The sequence below is a fragment of the Terrapene carolina genome, unplaced genomic scaffold (genome assembly GCF_002925995.2).
Source record: "Terrapene carolina triunguis isolate 2854851 unplaced genomic scaffold, T_m_triunguis-2.0 Scaffold22, whole genome shotgun sequence".
Taxonomy (NCBI): Eukaryota; Metazoa; Chordata; order Testudines; family Emydidae; genus Terrapene; species Terrapene triunguis.
Window position 1 is genome coordinate 10,728,037 of NW_020664373.1, and position 19,661 is coordinate 10,747,697.

A 19,661-nucleotide genomic window follows, 5' to 3' on the forward strand; every position below is an offset into this window, starting at 1 on the left:
TGAAGTATCTTTTGTTTTAAGATTAAAAAATAAACATTATTTTCAGCATATTTTCTTTACTTCTCCTGTCTAAGAATCAAAGATCTGGTTTGATTACTCAGCCCAGTATCTCACCGGAGAACTGACCTAGAAAGTACAACAGGGCTAATGTACTGGACAAGAGGCAAATGAAATGGATTCATCCTTTTATTAAGATGTCAGAGATGAGTTAACAAGTACCAGACTGTCATTCAGAACACATGCTACACAGCAGGTAGATGTGTCATTTTCAGAAACCTCCTATCTTCTAAGCTATAAAATAATACAGAGTTTGAGGAAATATTACAGTGAAAAGATGAAGACTACTGTATCTGTAATATTTCCAAATTAAATATCAAATAAATCCAAAGACATTGGAATATGCGATAGTGATCAAAAATATACAAGAAGCTATAATAGCTTCAGAACGCTACCTTCTTCCATGTACAGCTGTAAGCAGTGCAGACCTTCCCAACATTACAATGTCACAATAAGCCTGCAAAACAGACAACAATAGGCACTAGTATTTATACAAGTCCAAGGCACAAGCTGTTTAAAAAACAGTGAGATGTATTTTCAGATGGTTCCCAGGAAAGACAGAGGTGTACAGCGCTTGTTAACACAATTCAAAGTTTCGCATCTAATTATTAATGATCTTAAAACATAAATAAAGTCTCTACAAGAAGGGAGAGTGTGTGTGTGTGTGTGTGTGTGTGTGTACAAGATAAAGCTTTACAGTCCTGCCCAGTAAATAAACACTCTATCAGAGAGCCTAACAAAAAATAGTGCTTTAAAAGAAATCTAGTAATTAGACCGTGGCTTAACATATTACCAGATACCTACTAGCCAGGGGCAGACACAAAAAATGAGGTGAGGAGTCCAACAGCAAAGTTTACCATCCTGTAGTAAAACTACCCTGACAAGATGCTGTACGTAACTCCCACCCTAAGCCGCAGCTTCACTGCTGGAAAAAACCAGGGTGGTGGGAGCTCATCCTGCTGGATGTTCCATAGATCTGTTGTGGATGTCTGATCAATTCAAAGCTCTCTCCCAGCATCCTCCTCCGGCTGAGGAATGGGAAGAAGAGCAGGTTGTCACTTTACCGCTTTCAACCAAGACTCACATGTGGGGCAAAAAAAGAAGTTCCCACAGGATCAACACAGGCCTGGTAATGATTTGGTACAGAGCAAACACTAGTGGAAAAGAAAAAAAATAGTTCCTTTACATTCACACTTGTTATAAGAAAAAATGTTAACTACAGAAGCCAAGAATGACAAAAGACAAATACAGAAATGAAAAATTTAGAAGAGTGGAGTACATGAAAATACAGAATTCACAACACAAGCGAACTCAGAAAGTATTAAAAGCAAACGTGTACTCTTATTGCTCTACATGGTTCTTGTATCAATTCTGTTTTTCTGAGATAATTCCACAAAAGAACTGACCTGAAACAAGAAACAAGAAACCAAATCTAATGCTTGTACCAGTAGCAGTTCTGCTGATAGGCAGAACTATTTATTGGCACTCTAGTGAAAATACTTGCAAAAGGTTTATAAAACTGGTATGAACCATAGAAGGGACGTCATGCTGTGATCGTCATTCTCTGGTTCTTAACAATTTGCATTTTTTAAAATCCCCTTTTTAGTGGCTTAGAGGCAATCTCACTTGCTATGTACACAACTGCAGTATTGCATATACAAGAAACAGTGTAAAACTTGAAAATAGTGCTAATAACAAAGCCTCTAAGTCTGCAATGCAGTGCACAAAAGCTGACCTCTACCTCCATGCAGAGCCCTGCTGATATCAATGGTGTTCTGCACAGCTTCAGGGTCTATCTAAATAGAGTAACTTGCAAGATTGGGGCTTAAATTTCAAAATTTTCACTCATTTGAAAAATAAGTGAAATCAATTTTACTTTACACATTAATGATAGATAGATAGATCAGGGGTTCTCAAACTGGGGGTCGGGACCCGTCAGGGGGTCACGAGGTTATTACATGGGGGGTCATGAGCTGTCAACCTCCACCCCAAACCCCGCTTTGCCTCCAGCATTTATAATGGTGTTAAATATATTAAAAAGTGTTTTTTTAATTTATAAGGGGGGGGGGTTGCACTCAGAGGCTTGCTGTGTGAAACAAAAGTTTGAGAACCACTGAGATAGATAGATAGATATACTCTTTTCAGGTCACCTTCTATTTGTCCTTCTACTTCTGCCTGGGTTCTCCCCTTAGCCAAAACATACGTCATTCCACTGATGCTGATCACCACAAGGGGAGCAGGGTTATTGCTAAGCAATGTCCCTCCTAATGTTTCAGAGATGGCCAATCAACAAAGTGCAACAATGTAAATAAATAAATATTAATAATAATAATACCTGGCTGTTATGTAGACCACAAAAACTGCCTCACATGTGGAAATTTTAAATTGCTCAAAATATTTTAAAAGAATGTTACATATTTTAACCTATGTGAATGTATACATATAGATAATATTTTATAACGTTTTGAATACTTTACATATAGTACACATAGGCCTGGTCTACACTAACCCCCCAATTCGAACTAAGGTACGCAACTTCAGCTACGTGAATAATGTAGCTGAAGTCGACATACCTTAGTTCGAACTTACCGCGGTTCAGACGCGGTCCACACGCGGCAGGCAGGCTCCCCCATCGACTCCGCGGTACTCCTCTCGCCGAGCTGGAGTACCGCAGTCGACGGCGAGCACTGCCGGGATCGATTTATCGCGTCCAGACCAGACGCGATAAATCGAACCCGGAAGTTCGATAGCCAGCCGTCGAACTACCGCGTAAGTATAGACATACCCATAGTGGGATGTATACCTGATCACAAAGCTTATCCACAAGCCCAGAAAAGCCACTCCATCAGATAAAATGTCATTATTGTAGCAATATTATAACAAGGGCTTGAAAAAATTAACTGACACCTACTGGCAGAGGCTGACACAAAATTCTCCCTCAACCAATGAGCTGCAGGGAAAACATCCTGGCCAGTATAGCTATCACTCTTATAGCTGAGAAGAGGAAGGGTGCTAGGATTCCTGCCAGCAAATCTGGGGACTCCATTATTCATAATGTAGTAAAACTTCAGAGTTATGAACATCTCAGGAATGGAGGTTGTTCGTAACTCTGAAATGTTTGTAACACTGAACAAAACATTATGGTTGTTCTTTCAAAAGTTTACAAATGAATGTTGACTTAATACAGCTTTGAAACTTTACTGTGCAGAAGAAATATTCTGCTTTTAACCATCTTAATGTAAATGAAAAAAGAACAGAAACAGTTTCTTTACCTTGTCAAATCTTTTATTTAACCTTTCTCTCTCATTTTTTTAGTAGTTTACATTTTTTATTTATTTATTTTTTGTCTCTGCTGCTCCCTGATTGCATACTTCTGGCTCCAAATGAAGCATGTGGTTGACTGGTCGGTTTGCAACTCTGGTGTTTGCAACTCTGAGGTTCTACTATATCCTCTGATGAGTAGTACTGAAATGTGAAGAGCCTCTTCCACACAGCCATCCCTCCTCTGGCTGCTAGGAGAAAACGGGAGAGTCTCTAATACTCTACTCCAGGGGTTGGCAACCTTCAGCAGGCAGCCCATCAGGGCAATCCGCTGGCAGGCTGCGAGACATTTTGTTTACCTTGACCATCTGCAGGCACGGCGCCCCGCAGCTCCCAGTGGCCGTGGTCCGCTGTTCTCGGCCAACGGGAGCTGCAGGAAGCGGCGGGCTGATGCGGGGGGACCGTGTCTGCGGACGGTCAACGTAAACAAAAGACAAATTAGAAGCATTTAGTAGGTCATGGTTTCAGTTGTAGAAATGAAAGTATTATTTCCAAAGATCCCATGACTTGTAGATGAGCAGAGAAAGAATTTGACAAACCTAGCTAGGAAAGGGAAACAAAACAAAAACCACTGAGGGTATTAGGTTGCCATATGCTCTTAATGAGCGGACTCATGCAAATACACATGTGAATAACTTTACTCACACGATTAATTGCTTCTACTAACACAAGTTATTTTCAGTTAAGTGTTTGCAGGATTGTACCTCAAACCTGCAGCATTGTACTGAAAATGAATTAGTATAACTGGTGAATTTTTTATTTACTTTTCACATTTCTGTTGGTATTGTTAGAGCTGAGAACTGCAAATAGCCCTCAGCAAAATGGCTCATATACTATATAAGTCATGTCCATGACTAAAAAGTTATTTGGCCCTAGATTTGACCTGGGACCTGAGCATCAGGAGGTATTAATGATCCCTGCACAGGAAAGCTACAAGCCTCCAATTTTTGTTGATAAATTTGCTAAAACTAATCTATGAGGATGAAATCCATTAACAGAAATAATTTCTACAATTATTGGAATATACCCAATCATTGGACAGAAAGAGGCTCTAGTGTACAACTTAAAGATGTCTAAATATTAAAAAAATATTAGGAAGAGTGCAAGGAGGAACAGAGGACCCATAGGCCTCATCTACTCTGGGGAAATACATGTTGCTGACAATAGCTGACAGCAACACCTTGCCTGGCTTCAATTAATGCTGAAAAGAATTCACCTGCTCATGTATATGGACTCAAATCGTTTTCAACCCTATCACAGCAGAACATTATCTCTATCATGCGAGTGAATCAGCTTCCTCCTCCAGCCAGGCTACCAGTTAAACTGCTTCAGCAGTGGGTCATTTTCCTAGTGTCCTAACATGCACGGGGGAGGAAACGGTGAAGTGTTTGCCCCTGTGTGCTGTCACCCGGTCTCGGGCAAAGCTGGTGTGGCTCCCATGTTTTTACAGGAGAGGTGGGCAGTGACTACCCACACGTGCAAGCAACACGGTCGTGCTGCCTGGGTGAAGGGGGCAGGAGCTAAACCCCCCTTCCTGTAACCCCAGCGCAGTCCGGGGCTTCAGGGGCGCCCCGAGCGGGATTATGGGCCCCCACGGCCCTGGCAGCGGGGGGAGAGGAGCTCAAACCCGCTGCTGCTGTCGTCACCGGGGCGCCTGAAAGCAGCGCCGCCCCCGGGGGAACCTGCCCGGCCCGGGGACAGAGGGGAGCCTTTGCCGCGGCCGCTCCCCCTCGCCCCGGGCAGGAGGGCGCAGCGCGGGAGGCCGCAGAGGCCAGGCAGGCGGCAGTTACCTGGGCGCGGGTTGCGTCTCAGCGGCGGAGGCGGTTGCAGGTTCCTCCTCCCCGGGCCCAGGTGCCGCAGGCGGGAGGCAGAGGGAGTCTCCGGGCGGCCGCCTGAGGGAGCCCGCGCTGCAGCCAGCGCCGAGCCGCGGCCCGTAGGTGGGAGGGGGACCCGGGCCAGGCAGCCAGAGAGGCCTGAGGTTCGTGGGTGAATAATGCCCCTTGCAAACCGTGTCCTCCACACAAACTTACCTGCTCTGCCCCGCCGGCGCTTTTGCTCATGCATTTTTACTTGAGCTGCCTGCCCCAGCCTGGGACACTTTTTGGCACGAGCATTTTGCGACGAGACTGCTAGCTATGTATTTTTTTAATATCGACCTTGAAAATCTCCCGTGTGTAGCTCGGAATAGCCCACTGTTCTCACCATACTACTGCTACTGCTTTCAAGTCTCCACGATATTTAAATTACTAATAGAGCTGATTTTTCCTTGATTTTCCAATCCCCTGGGAATTTCTGCTGAAGAATGTGAGTGATGCAGACAATGGATGTAAATGATGTTAGCACACACAGTCCATCTCCCTGCATTGGGATTTAGGTCCTGATCATGCAGTTAAATTCACATAGTTGAACCCTTACAGCTGTGCAGAGTCCTATTGATTTAACTGATTGGAATCTCACTCTGAAAAGGAATGAAATTTAAATATAAGGGTGCAAAGTGATTAAGAAGATGAGTTATCAGAGACCTGGTGCAACTGTTCCTGATTTGAGGGACTGGAAAATAGGAAATAAAATGTTTGGTCAAATGCTGCCTTCACATATTCTGGTGCAAGCTACTGACCCAAGATTTATAAGTAATTTCAAAATTATGGAGACTTACAACAGCAACATGGAAATCAGATAAGAAGATACTTTATTTCACTATTGAAAGGAAAAGCAAACTTTTTCTACAGCTCGTCTTCTTTCAAGGCTGATTTTGCAGCCACTGTGAACACAGAACTCATATTGATGTAAATGGCTGCTCCAAACACAATACAGAATTGAGCTTTAAAAGACAGAGCATGATAAATCTATCTCCAGCTTTGTTGATTGTTCAGAAGTTAGTTTTATTTTTGTTAATGTAATTTTATATATAACAGATCCTTTTGATTCATTTTAAACATTCTCCTGCATCATGCACTGATCTGATTCTGTCAGTGTCTCTTCCCTCTATGCTTACCTCTTAATTCTCAAAAGGGTCTCATGCTATTTCACCTTTCCTAACTCCACTTGATCACTACCGGTATGTGGAGACACCATCATCATGGCAAATCCTAAAGGGATCCGGCCTTCTTGCAGATTCAGGGCCACCTGGATCATGTCTGGCTATGTGCTTAGGCTGTATATTCAGTTTATGGCCATCACCAGCAATCTTATTGCATCACTGAAGCTTTTGGCACCCACGTGATTGCCAGTTGTGTAGCTTCACTCCTTGATACATACGCTATGGAATTTGTTGGTCTTCCATTATAATATGTCCATACGGAGAAAGCCACCAAAACTTGAAGACATAATCTTAAAAAAGCATTGTCAGGTTTAACGTTGTTATTTTTACAGAGCCATAGTACTTTATGGACAAACACAAATGACAGCACCCTGCCCAAAGCAGCTTGCAATGTATGGTCCCGATTATCCACATGCTGAATTTTACACACATGGGAAGTCCTATATGACTTCATGTGACTATTCATCTGTACTTAAAATTAAGTACATGCATGCATGATCAGGGCCTAAGTTTGCATGTATAAGATCAGTGGGTTGAGGTGACAAAAGTGCTGCAGGGGAAATGTATTTATTTACAAAATAGCATGTGTATGTACAAACTAAACAAACCCCCAAACCGTGGTTTTTCGGCAGTGGTGGGAGAACATAGTGGATCACCCCTCTCCCTCCTTGCCTTCCAGGAACAGCGAGCCTGCAATCTTTTTGCACATGCACTTGCCATTGACTTCAATGAACAATCCCCACGTGGGAGAACTTGCGGGAGAGCAGGAAGCTCCTGCACCCAAATCCCCCCCTCTCTTGTACCCCACTGACTGCCCCCTTTCCTTTGCTTCCCTATCCCTAGCCCCCCCCCCCTCCCGTTCCCCCAGCCAACCGCTCCCCCCCTCACCTGCCTCTTCCTTCCCCCTCCCCATGGGAGGAATAGAGAGAAGGAAATACAGAGCGTCTCTGCCCTGTGACCTACGGAAGTGACGTAACCCGGAACGGATGGGGTAGACCCCAGTTTCCGGATACAGTGTTGTGTCGCTCTCATTCTGTGGGCGTTTCCGTTAGAGCCGTTGGGAGCGGCTGCGGGGGCTGGTAATCGCTGGAGTCCGGCACCGCGAGCGGCCGAGGCCGCTTCCTGCGGGATGCTGCGGGGGCTGGGCAGCTGGTTCGGGCTGGAGCGGGCGGGCGAGGAGCAGAAGCCGCCGCCCGAGGGGAGCAGCAGCCCCGGGGAGCGGAGCGAAGCCGGGGGCGCCGAAGGGGAGGAGGAGGCGGCGGGCGGGGACCCGGCCGTGCGGAGCCAGGAGCAGGTGGATACGGATCCACTCCTCAGCCAGGCCAAAGGACTCGGCAGTGAGTGTCCTGCCCGCGCACGGCCCGGCAGCCCCCAGCCAACAGACCTCTCGTCCCCATTTACCCCCCCCCCCCGGCCCGGCACTCCCACACACGCACCATTCCCGTCCCCCCACAGATCCCACCCACCCCCACACTGACACCCCCGACTACATCCCCCGCACACTGACAAGCCCCCTTATCCCTGTTCTCTTCCCCCCCACACGCACATACTGACCAGCCCTGACAGCTACCCTCCCCACAGATGCTGATCCCTTTCCCCCACGTCGATCTGGCCCTGCAACCCGAACACCTGCCTCTGCCCACTCACTCACTCCCCCTATCCCCACCCCACCCCTGCACACAGTTGATTGCTCATCACCATGGGACTTGCTCTCCTGCCTTGACACATTCCCTGAGTCTCACCCAGAGCTTCACAGGACAGGTTAAAGCTCTAAAAAGGTGCTTGGGGAAAACAATATAGATGCTCTTTACACCATATTATAACACTCTGGGGGTGGGAGAACTTCCTGCAGGGGTTGTGGTAATAGAAATATCTTAATAACAGTCAGCTGATGGGGGTATCTTAGAGTTTTATCTGCACACAAAAATTGTCTCACTTTAGTTAAAGTGCAATAACCCCCTCTAAGTGTTGATGCAGTAATACAGATATAAAGGTCTCTTATACTTGGCTAACTTATTACCATAAGGAAAGCAGAGTAAGCTATAGCAGTAAGTCACCTTTTTACTAGTATGAGGCCTGGTCTACACTAACCCCCCAATTCGAACTAAGGTATGCAACTTCAGCTACGTGAATAACGTAGCTGAAGTCGACGTACCTTAGTTCAAACTTACCGCGGTCCAGATGCGGCAGGCAGGCTCCCCCGTCGACTCCGCGTACTGCTCTCGCCGAGCAGGATTACCGGAGTCGACGGCGAGCACTTCTGGGTTCGATTTATCGCGTCCAGACAAGACGCGATAAATCGAACCCGGACGTTCGATTGCCAGCCGCCGAACTACCGCGTAAGTGTAGCCAAGCCCTAAGTAAAGGAGGGTTTTACCAGTATGACTAATTCAGTTAAAAAAACCCTACTGCCTTGACTGAAATAGTACAGTACCTGGGTGTAGGCCTGGCAAAAAGGTGCTTCTTAAAAATCATGTTATCCCTTAGGCTCTAGTTAGATTATAGGAAAAGGTGCCTTTTTAAAAATCCAGGTAATGTAGTTGTTGAAAACCACTCAACACCAAGTAGGTCCAATTTAATACCTTTAACTTGATTTTAGCAGGTCAAGTTATAGCATAAATGGGACCCATAACTTGACCTGCTAAAATCTGCTAAAGCTGTTAAACTGTGTCTACATTGGCATTAAGTGGGGTTTCGGTTGAGTTAAAGTGGCTTGTTTGAGTTAACTCCGGTGAAAAAACATATTTTTTCCTAGTCAAGACCCCATAACATCTAGTGTAAACACTGTTTGATATTGTTTAAAGGAAGGAGCATGGTTTACAATATCACCAGCAAACAATTTTAAAGGTGCCACATTGTCTATGCTAGCTGCTAAGTGGTGTTTCAAGTCATGTTAGCTGACTTAATATAAAACATCTCCCCCATCCCCACCCGCCCAAGTGAAGACCGGGCCTAAGGCTCTTCAATCCTCAGGATTTACCTCTTGAGAGACTCCAATCATCTCTTTCACTTGCCTAGGCTTTGCAAATCATGTATGAATTACATTATGTGATATAATTGTGGCATAGGTTTATGATATGTACCCAGTTGACATGTATTCTGCATTTAACAAATTTGGACCTCTCCTGTATCTCTTTCACCCTAACCAGGATTTTCAAGAGACAGCCATGCAAATAAAGTTAGAAGCTGAAAATGAGGTGTCATTCTATAGTCTCAAGTCCAACTTTCAGTGTTTCTGATGTCAATAATTTAGTTATAAAAACAGTGACAATAGAATGTATATGAGCGAGGTGGTGTTAACAATTCTGTGATGTCACTGTGCACTGTTCAAGGGACACCACCAAATTTGAAATCATGGCACAACTTTTTTTTTTTTTAATAGTTTTGGATACGAACCTTACCCCAAAGTTCCAGTGGCACATTTCCCTACTTTTTAAATGTGGTTATTTCCACTGTTGCTATGAGAGACTGACTATATAATCTGCTCTCTGAAGTAAAAATAAACTGAAAATATTTTTTTAAAAGTATTCTCTCTCATCTTTCAGTTATAGTGAACTTTGTTACAAATAATAAGTAAGCTGTTTTCATCAAACAGAGGTGTGGCTAGATTGATAATGTTCCTTTAAACACCTGTTATATTCACCTCAGTTGGTGGGAGAAGTGATGTGTGCATAGAAAATAATATAGTGTAGTTTGTAAAGTGCAATAAAATGTTTGCATGAAAAGTTTTGTGTAGTACACCAAACTATGACATTTTATTTTATTGACATGTCCTCTGAATAAGTAAGGCTATTAACAGATAAAATTTGAGAGGTTTGCTTTCCTGTACCACTTTGACTGGATAAAACACAGAAGGCTCTATTCCCCATTAATTTGGTTGTGGTGGGGAAGCATTGTCAAAGAGCAGGGTTTACAGTGTCCTCTGAAAATTTGGAATTAGTCTGATCTCCTTTAGAACCCATTTCTACAGCCATCCCCCATTTAACAAGAATGATTTGTTCCTAGATTTCATATGTTTTGCTGTGGGCTTTGTGAACTGCATTGTGCTAGAGTAGTGTAGCTGTCTTGATTGGTTGTTCTGGTGTAGCTGAGTCCTAAAGCATAAATGGCTTTGAATATCAAGACTAAGTCTTTGAATTTTCAATGGAAGAAAATTGGTAGCCAGTGGAAGGACAAATATGGGCTGATGTTCTTGTGATGTCCTGTCCTATTGCAGAAATTGATTATTACATTTTCTAAAAGAGCTGTAGCCTCTCTACTGCTGCCATCTTCAGACCCAGATTTAGTTAATATAATAATTGAGTGACCAGATCATTGGGAGCAAGGTTGTGCAGTAATCTGAAAGTGCAATAAAAGACATTTTTCATCACTGATTCTGTGTGGCCTTCTCGGCTATTATCAAAAACCTGAGGCTTTGTACTACTTTGACAGTTGGAGGGGTAGGTGTCTTTGATGGAAAGGGGAGGACAGTGAGCCAGCTAATTCTGGTGTATAAATTCTGACTAGCATTACTTCTGTCTTGGCCAAAATGAATTTTAGTTGATTATTACTGGGCATTGACACCTGTTTAATGTTGGTTGTCTGTGGCAAAGGAGACTGCTAGATGTTGGGACTGGATAGCAGGGTGTGGATCACTCGATAAATTGCCCCGTTCTGTTCACTCCTTGTGAAGCATCTGGCACCTGCCACTGTTGGAAGACAGGATACTAGGCTAGATGGACCACTGGTCTGATCCAGTATGGCCATTCTTATGTCCTTATGAGATGTACTGCTGCATGTTGTCAGTATATTGTTACTAGTGAACTCTAGTGTCACATTACCTCTCTGAGCTGTCTAATGTAGATGTTAAACAGAACAACAGAGATCCATTCAACAGGTGAAGGTTTTGGGGAAAAAATATATTTGCACATTAGCCCTCTCTGGGTTCTGTTGGAGGAATAAATGGAGTCATTGTAATGCTATGCTGTCTACTCCAAGCATGTCTACTTATGTAAGTGGATCAGTAGTACATTTTGATAGATTACTGAACCCCTCCACAAGTTATGACATAATGTTAAATAGCAATCGTGTGTGTCCTATCTAATTAGGCTCTTATATTGCATTGATAGCCTGGTATATAAGCATCCTTCCTGGGATGCATGAATGATATGACTAACAACTGTCACATGAGTTTATTTTTACATCCATTGTCATGAGGAAAGTCCTATTTAGTTCCTATACACACACAGTTTGAATCCTAATTGTAAGGCACCCGGTAACAGATAACATGTGCTAGAGCTTTGTTGTCACTGCTTTCTCTGTGGCTTTTCTTAGAATGGAGGTTAGAAATAGGAAAGTGTTTGGAGAGGTCATCTTCATTGAGTATGGTTTTTTGAAGATTGGATGGACTATTGAATATTTCAGGAAAGTTAGCAATGTCATTTCTCAGAAGGAGTTGATGATGTCCATTAGTAGCAGACATCAGTCTTTGGTGGTTTTCACCAGCAAAAAAGGGCAAGGATCTGTTTCACAGTATTCTTAAAAACTTTTTAGCAATTTATGTGTGGTGGAGCCAAACATCTTGGTTAGTCAATATCATCTGGTTCAGATTCCAGCTCACTCTTCCTGTTCTTCTTAACCTTTTGTGTCAGGGTAAACAAAACAGCCCACTGTTTTGTATATGATAGTGAGGATAAAAGTTGTAGCTTTTTTAAAAAGTATTAAGTTAATAGTCATGATATTCAGATTGTCTTGTAGACCTGAAGTTCTAGAAAGGAAAGAAAGCTTAGGTATTCTTTTTGGCAGAAAGAGTGGCAATACCTGAAGTGCCAGTTGTTTCTGAAAGTCAACAGTTTTTAAAGTTTCAGCTTGACCTTCCTGGAATGATTAAAATGTTTCACTCCTCTCTTCTGATGTCCCTTAGATTCTAAATCATATTCTCAATTATTCCTCTTTTGATATTCACCACTTAATTTAGATTTATAATTACTTCTGCATAAAATCCTACTATTATCATAGTGTTAATTGTACCAATTTATTGGCATCAGATATACTGAATCACAAGTAAGATTATAGAAAACTTTACACCTACTAAATCTGTCTCTCTAGATATTTACATGGTACTATAAGCATAGTATCTGAAAAAGAAACTAATCCCACGTCATTTCAAGGTACCCACCTCGATATTAAGTTGTTGTTTGTCACACATTTAAAGGCTAGTGGCTTCTTCTTAGTTTGTCTGAATATTATTTAAATTGTGCTAGTGTCTAGAGACCCAAAGAACCTGATGACTGTCTCATTACATGAAAAGGAGCTTCAGATGTGTAATAGCTTATCAGTTTATTTAAAAAAAAAAAAATTTTTTGGCCAAACATACAGTTCCATCCGTAAGGAACAAGAATTTAAAAAAGGATAGAAATATATACCCGGTAGTTCACCTGCAAAGAGGCCTTCTAGAGTACTAAGAAGCCAGTTTAAGCAATTCTGTTTTAGAACTTTTGTTATAAACATGACTTTCAGATTAGGTGTCTAAAAATGTACAATGAGAAAAGAAAATATAACTAAAGAATTTGATATAACAAAATATTTACAACTCTAATCTCTTTTCATTTGTGAAAGATTATCTCTTCAATTTTGCGACTGCTGCTACAAAAAAGATATCTGAATCGGTTGCTGAAACAGCACAAAATATAAAGAAGTCTGTAGAAGAAGGGAAAATTGATACCATCATTGATAAGGTATTTTTTCTTCATTATGTGAAACTGATCTGTAATGTACTCCAGTATCTGCTTTGCTTCAAATGCTATTCATCAGCATCTGTATAGAGTGTCTGGGCCTGCAAAATGGTCTGCCTTAAACAAACCCCCAAAACTGGTTTTTAAAATTGCAGATTTTTAGGGCTGATTTCACATATTTCTTGAATAAATAGTTGAACAAAGTTTGTTTTATCTGACTGAAGTGTTTATACAGAATGGGCATTTCAAGGAAAACTATTAATGAAAATCTCTCACACAAAAATGTAATCACTATAGCAATCTTAACTGCAAGATAGTTAATACATAATAAAAACATTAAAACAATCAAAGCATTACAATATAAACATGCCTGGTTAATTTATATAAATATTACAAAAAACTGTTACATTATTGGGCGATTCTCACTTAATAAGCAGGTACTCAATCTTTTGTTTTCTCCTCATTGTTCAGTGTGTGGCCCTAGGCCTTATTTACTGCACACAAGCAACCTTAATTCTGACATTTCTTAACTCTTGAGTGCTGGACTTTGCAACCTTAATATTCTTTTAATATAACTAGTTTATTTTTATTTTAAAAAAGCAAACTGAAAAACACATTCCATCCTGTGGCATCATATTGCCATTTACGTGGTTCACCAGCAGGGTTGGAACCTCTAGATCCACCGCATAGACCTCTTCCATTTGAGCTAACAGAGTAACTGATAGCAATAGTAGGTGTTGCCCTCTGTGCATTACAGGGAGATGGGATGGGACACTTTTCTAGTGGGTTTTGTAGATATTTGCTGACTCCAGAGGGAATGGTGAGACTCAAATCTTGGGTTCTGTTCCAGGTTCAGGAGGCACAGACTCTTCTGCCCATTCCCCCAACCCTGACCCCTACTGTCCCATCACCTCCCTTCTGTCTGTGTCCCAGTCCTGTCTTTTCTCCACCCTTGGCTTTTCATCCCTATCCCACTCTCCTCACATAGCCAGTCCCAGTCTCCACTCCTCAGGCTTTTCATTCCAGTCTTCTTGCCCAACAAATCCTAGCCTCACCCCCACATCCTCCTGGCTCCTTGTCTCCAGGATCCTAGCCCAACCAGTTCCCACCCCCTACCAGCTCATCATCCAATCTTTCTCCCCTAACCCGCCCTCTAGTTGTCTCCCAGTTCCAATCTCCCTCCCCAGACTTCTCATCCAATCTATGTTCCAGCTCCTTGTCTTTGTCCAGCCAATTCTAGTTCCCCACTTGCATCAGAGCTGTCTCCCCTCATCCTTCCTTTCAACTGCCCCCAGTCTCAGTTTCTGTCTTCCCTCTGCTTCCTCAGACTACTTGTCCCAATCTATTCCCTTTGCCTTCCCTGCATGTCTGGCTCCTGTCCTCTCTGCATTTGAATTTGGCTGCTTCCCCTCTACGCTATCTGGGCCCAGTGTGTGTGGGCAGGGGTATCATTGAGAGCACACAAAAAACAGACTTCTTGCTCTCAGTTCAGGTGCCTGGACCTGGCATGGTCCTTAGCAACTCAGAGCTGCAATTTCAGGAAAAGTCCAGCTCAGTGCAGATGGAATCTTTGGGGAATTAAGATGCTATAATCTGAATCTCTTTTGAGCATGTGCAAACTAAGATTTTTTAGAGGTTTATAAATTGTCCACATTTGAGCAGCTCTTCGCGTGGATGGCAAAAGGTACATCCCTGACACAACAGTCACCCGATGAAAAGAAAAGGTTGTCAGAATTTTTTAACAAGGGCACAACAATGTATTTTTCCTTAGCTTCATTGTTGGAAATGGCTGGACCATATTGGTTGAAATTTTCCAAAAAAAATTTAATCTGGGATAGATACCCATCATGGAAACTACAGTCTGAACAACTACATTTTGGCACATTATAAGCAACTGAAAACAGTGTCGGGCATCCTTAATAATAGGCTATGGTACCAGCCTAACCTATAATATTATTCATCTGGTAAACTTTTCAAATCCTGGGAAAAACAGTGAGATTGAGTTTTGTGAATGGTTGCATATAGGTGGGTGTATGTGGAGAACTCTCCGTAGCAACAGAGTAACAAAGGGACAGGAACTATAGAAGAGGGTGGAGAAAATAATGCAAGGAAACAAAGAAAATAGACACTGATTACAGCATAGGAAAATAAACGCCATAATCTGTTATATTTTTTTTCAAGCCTTGACTGTGATCATAAACCCCAGGTGGCAAGAATATCTATGTCTGTTTTCTGACATTTGTATGATTTAGGATTTTCTTTTAAATTATCTCTGGTCTGTGTGTGCGAGGGCTCTGAAATTTTTAACTAGAGTTTTTCTTTATGTATTACCCTCTATGATGATAATTTTATAATGTTTTCTATTGCTATATCTTGTCTTTTGGGCATGAGAAGTACAGGCTTCTATTCATATCTCTTGTTTATTTCAGTGCGTCCGTCGTTTCCATTTGTGTAATGTACTGTTATAGTGTAAATGAGAATACTATCATTTTCTAGCATTTCTTACAGTACTGTATATGTAAGCTTGATTGTGTTCTTACACAACTTCCAACACTACTTCCATAAGTATTTTGTGAAATAATGTTTTTATTTTAATTGTGTCTGACAGTTTGTCTGTCCTTTGAAAAATATGTTGTCGCTATGATGCTGGACATATTGATTCATTCTTTTGTGAAGATACCATAGTTTGAGTTCCTTATGTGGAAGGAAGTTACATTAACTGTGACTGTAGAACTCCATGCTAAGGCAACAATTAAGCTTGGCCTTGGGTACGTCATGAGAACTGTCTGGGACATATTTTACTGTTCATGAACTTAAAGTCATAAAACTTTTTCAAATAAAAAGGAAAAAAATGTGTACTGTATTTGGAAGTAACATCTGGAAAGCATGATATATAAGAATGGCTCAAGCATGTATGGGGTGGGGGAGTGGGGCAGTAAAAGAAGAAAGATGTTAGAAAGGGGAAAGATATAGGCAAATTGGAAAATGGAGAGACTAGCAAAAGGAGGAAGGTACTGTTCTGAATGATTTGAAGCAGTGCATACTTTGGTCTGTGTAGTATTTTGGGTGGGCAGGAAATGTCTTGCATTGTTGCCTGGTGCCTTGCTTCTCCACTGGATTCACTAATAGAGCAGCATCCAACTCTGTCCCACAAGGAGGGGTGATATGGTATAGGGCCTGGATAACTGAGAGTAAGAAATGCAGAAAAAACTTGTGTAACCCTCTCAGTAAAAATACAGATTCTAACAGAAATAAAGGAATGATGGAGGAAGAGGAAAAACTCTAAAAATACAAATGAAGAGAAATACAATAGTGAATTACTTCATTTTGGGGGGAGATGGAGTCAAGAAGCAGTGTAATTAATGGTGGGTTTATTGATAACAGTTGCATTGAAAAAACAATATCTCCCCTTTAAAAGCTTAGATTTCTTTCTTACCCTGCTTGAAGATGTTATGACTAAAGGATGAAATTCCCTGTCCTCTTCTCTGCCAGTAAAAATGAAATCATACATCTATGTATGATGGTCCTTCCTGCTCCTTATGCTTCTTTGCATTCACATTTAAAGATAAAAACAACTAAAGTTATTTGCTTCCTTAATTTAAAGGTTGATTCACTCCTCAAACAGTCAGCGAGATTCACTCTGGCCCCAAGGCTGGAGTGTTTTGAGGGATGGAGGCCTTTTGGGGAATTTAGCTGAGTCACTGGCTGGGGACCTGACTGTAACCTTGAACTTATTTGACTGGGAAGAGGAAAGGCAGCTATCCAACCTGCCTTTTAAATGCCACTGGGAGTTGAGAATCAGAACTTTGTAGATTGTATGGATCATTGTATGACTTGTTTTTTTAATTCAAAGCGCTGTAATTTTTATCTTATTTGGAGTTAGAAATGGTCATGCCTTCTTCCAAAATCTACTAGTAAAGTGAAACTTGCCATAAAAACCTCACATGGAAAATTCTGTCTTCAGATACCATTGATCTCAGGAGTTGAATACACATGAGAGTAGGAAAGTGGCCCCTGTGCACTGTTGGAGTCTGAACTAATGTAGTTCTGGCACACATCTGCAATTGTAAATGCTGCAAAAAAAGGAAAAAAAAACATATCAGAAAGATTACTTGATGTTTCTTTATTAATATCCCCAAGGTATATTGGTAGTAACTTTTCTAGAAAATTATCCACAGATGACTTCAGAAGCTGGTTTCTTAGGCCTAATATGCCATTCTCTTGTGAGGATACATTAAATCAATTACACTAATTCCCAGTTATGGCTGAAATTTTACACAGAAAAACCAGGAAATGAGTTATAGTTCCCACAGCATCCAGAACTTTGCCCACTGAGCATATGAAGTACTATGTATTTACTGGTGTTAATAGATTCATAAACCAATCGATTTTAAGGCCAGAAGGGTCCACTGTGATCCATCTGTATAACAGCCCATAGAATTTCTCCCATTGATATCTGCATCAAGCCCAAATATTGGTGAATGACCAAGAATATATCTTTTAGAAAGGCATGATTTAAAGACTCCAAGTGATGGAAAATTTACCTCATCCCTTGGTAATATGTTCCATCAGTTAAGAACCTTAGTGTTAAAATTTGCATCTTATTAATGGTTCAGAATTTTCTGACTTCAGCTTCTTGCCATTGGAGCTTTTTATGCCTTTGTCTGGTAGACTTAAACAGCCCGCTAGGGTTGGATATCTTCTCTCTGTGTTGGTACTTAGACTCTAATCAAGTTGCCTCTTAACTGTCTCTTGACTAAACTAAATAGATTGAAATCCTTAAGTCTTTCATAGTAAGGTTCTTTTCACAGAGCATGAATCATGCTCCTAGCTCTACTATGATCTTCTCAATTTTTTTTTTTTCAGTTTTAACATTAATTTATAATACAGTAAATTCTTGATTATCCAGATTTAATGCAGGACATTTAATAATTTTCAGTAATCAAGGAATTATTCAATGTCACAGAGAGTGGAAGTATGACTCTGTATTAGGTAAGCACAGTTTCTCTGCCAAATTTCTAGGGGTTGATTTGGGAACCGTACGTTTTGAATTTGGTGACTTGTAAAATCTTAACTGCAACACTGTGTTTGATATTTTTATTCCCTGCATTTAATTTCCCCTCTCTTCTTTTAAAATATGATACGGGTGTGTTTGAATGGGTAATACTTTTTAAAGCAGGTACCTTTATTTAAATATGCAGATATTCAGGGAATCTATGCATTGTGTGTACTTAAGCGGATAAGAAAATAACATATTGCATGTGCACAGTACACTGTTGACACCTTCATGAAATTTATTTTTCAAAGTTGGTAAAGTATGCATATCACTTTGGAGGACTATACACATGAGTTTCAGATCTTAAAGAGAAAACTGAGTTTTGGGTGCAGTTAAAGGGTAAAGGGCTGAACAATTAGTATGACCTCTTCTTGCTTAGCTAACTTGCAAAAGAGTACGGTCTCAAGTATAACTAAAGTATCATGTTAAGTTGAAATGTGTTTCAAATTACTTACTCTCTGAATGTTATTAGACAACTCTGTAATGTATTCCATTTCCTTTCATTCTTTACTTGAAATTACCTTTTCTTATAGACAATTATCGGAGACTTTCAGAAGGAACAAGAGAAATTTGTTCAAGAAAAGCACACAAAAAAGTCAGGTATTGAATATTTATTATTAAATGTAGGTCTTTTACTAAAGATAACTAACACGTTTCACTAAATTTTGATGAAAGCTACATAGTTCACCTCAGTCTCAGTAGATATTAAACCTAATCTTTGTGGCAAAAAAGGTGACTCATGGAAATTCTGTATAATGCACAATAGTTGTATATCAGGATTTCAGTAAGTGCATTTTTGGGACGAGATAAGGGATCACTAGTTGAAACTTAGCTAAAACAAGTTAACTATACAGCTAATCCAGCATTTTCTACTAAATTCAGCAAACATATTTAACTATAATAATTGAAAATCAGTGGGACTGATCTCTTGTGACTTATTTTGAACCTCAGGTTGTTATATTTTGTGAGGAGGCAGGCATTCTGATTGCCTGACACTTGGGCTCTCTACTAGCAGTGTAACATATTACTAGATGGAATGAATAACATAAAGTGTGGGTGCCATTCTAGCATGTCATTAGTTTCTCTGTGGGAGGTGCTCTACTTATAGTTCCAGGGAAAATTGCTTTCTCTAAGGTTCTTCTTGGGTCATGCATCTATGTACCATTAGATAAGAATGGCCATATCAGGTTAGACTAATGGTCCATCTAGCCCAGTATCCTGTTTTCTAATAGTGGTCAGTACCAGATGCTTCAGAGGGAATAAAAAGAACAGTGTTGTTATCGAGTGAGCCCTCCCTTGTTCTCCAGTCACAGTTTCTGGCAGTCAGAGATTTAGGGACACCCAGAGCATGGGGTTGCATCCCTGACCATCTTGGCTAAGTCCTTCATGAACTTATGTAATTCTTTTTTGAACATAGTTATACTTTTTGCCTTTACCATGTCACATGGCAACAAGTTCCACAGGTTGATTGTGC

At 41.1% G+C, this 19,661-nt stretch overlaps 2 protein-coding genes across 4 annotated transcripts in view; one reads left to right on the top strand and one right to left on the bottom strand.

Annotated features, from left to right (window-relative positions):
* Nucleotides 1-5,316, bottom strand: part of LOC112103836 (CTP synthase 2) — a 133,347-nt gene extending 128,031 nt beyond the window's left edge. For all 3 annotated transcript variants that reach the window (XM_024195798.2, XM_026648673.1, XM_026648669.1), the window contains exons 1-2: nucleotides 5,169-5,316; nucleotides 453-514 (exon numbers count right to left, since the gene is read on the bottom strand). In XM_024195798.2, the coding sequence (XP_024051566.1) occupies nucleotides 453-496 (44 nt within the window). In that variant the 5' untranslated portion in view covers nucleotides 497-514; nucleotides 5,169-5,316. The remainder of the gene's footprint in view (nucleotides 1-452; nucleotides 515-5,168) is intronic.
* Nucleotides 5,317-7,547: 2,231 nt separating this feature from the next.
* LOC112103826 (synapse-associated protein 1) overlaps nucleotides 7,548-19,661 on the top strand; it is a 28,596-nt gene continuing 16,482 nt past the window's right edge. Inside the window, exons 1-3 of the mRNA XM_024195778.3 lie at nucleotides 7,548-7,755; nucleotides 13,016-13,134; nucleotides 18,721-18,787. Coding sequence (XP_024051546.1) covers nucleotides 7,548-7,755; nucleotides 13,016-13,134; nucleotides 18,721-18,787 — 394 coding nt within the window. The remainder of the gene's footprint in view (nucleotides 7,756-13,015; nucleotides 13,135-18,720; nucleotides 18,788-19,661) is intronic.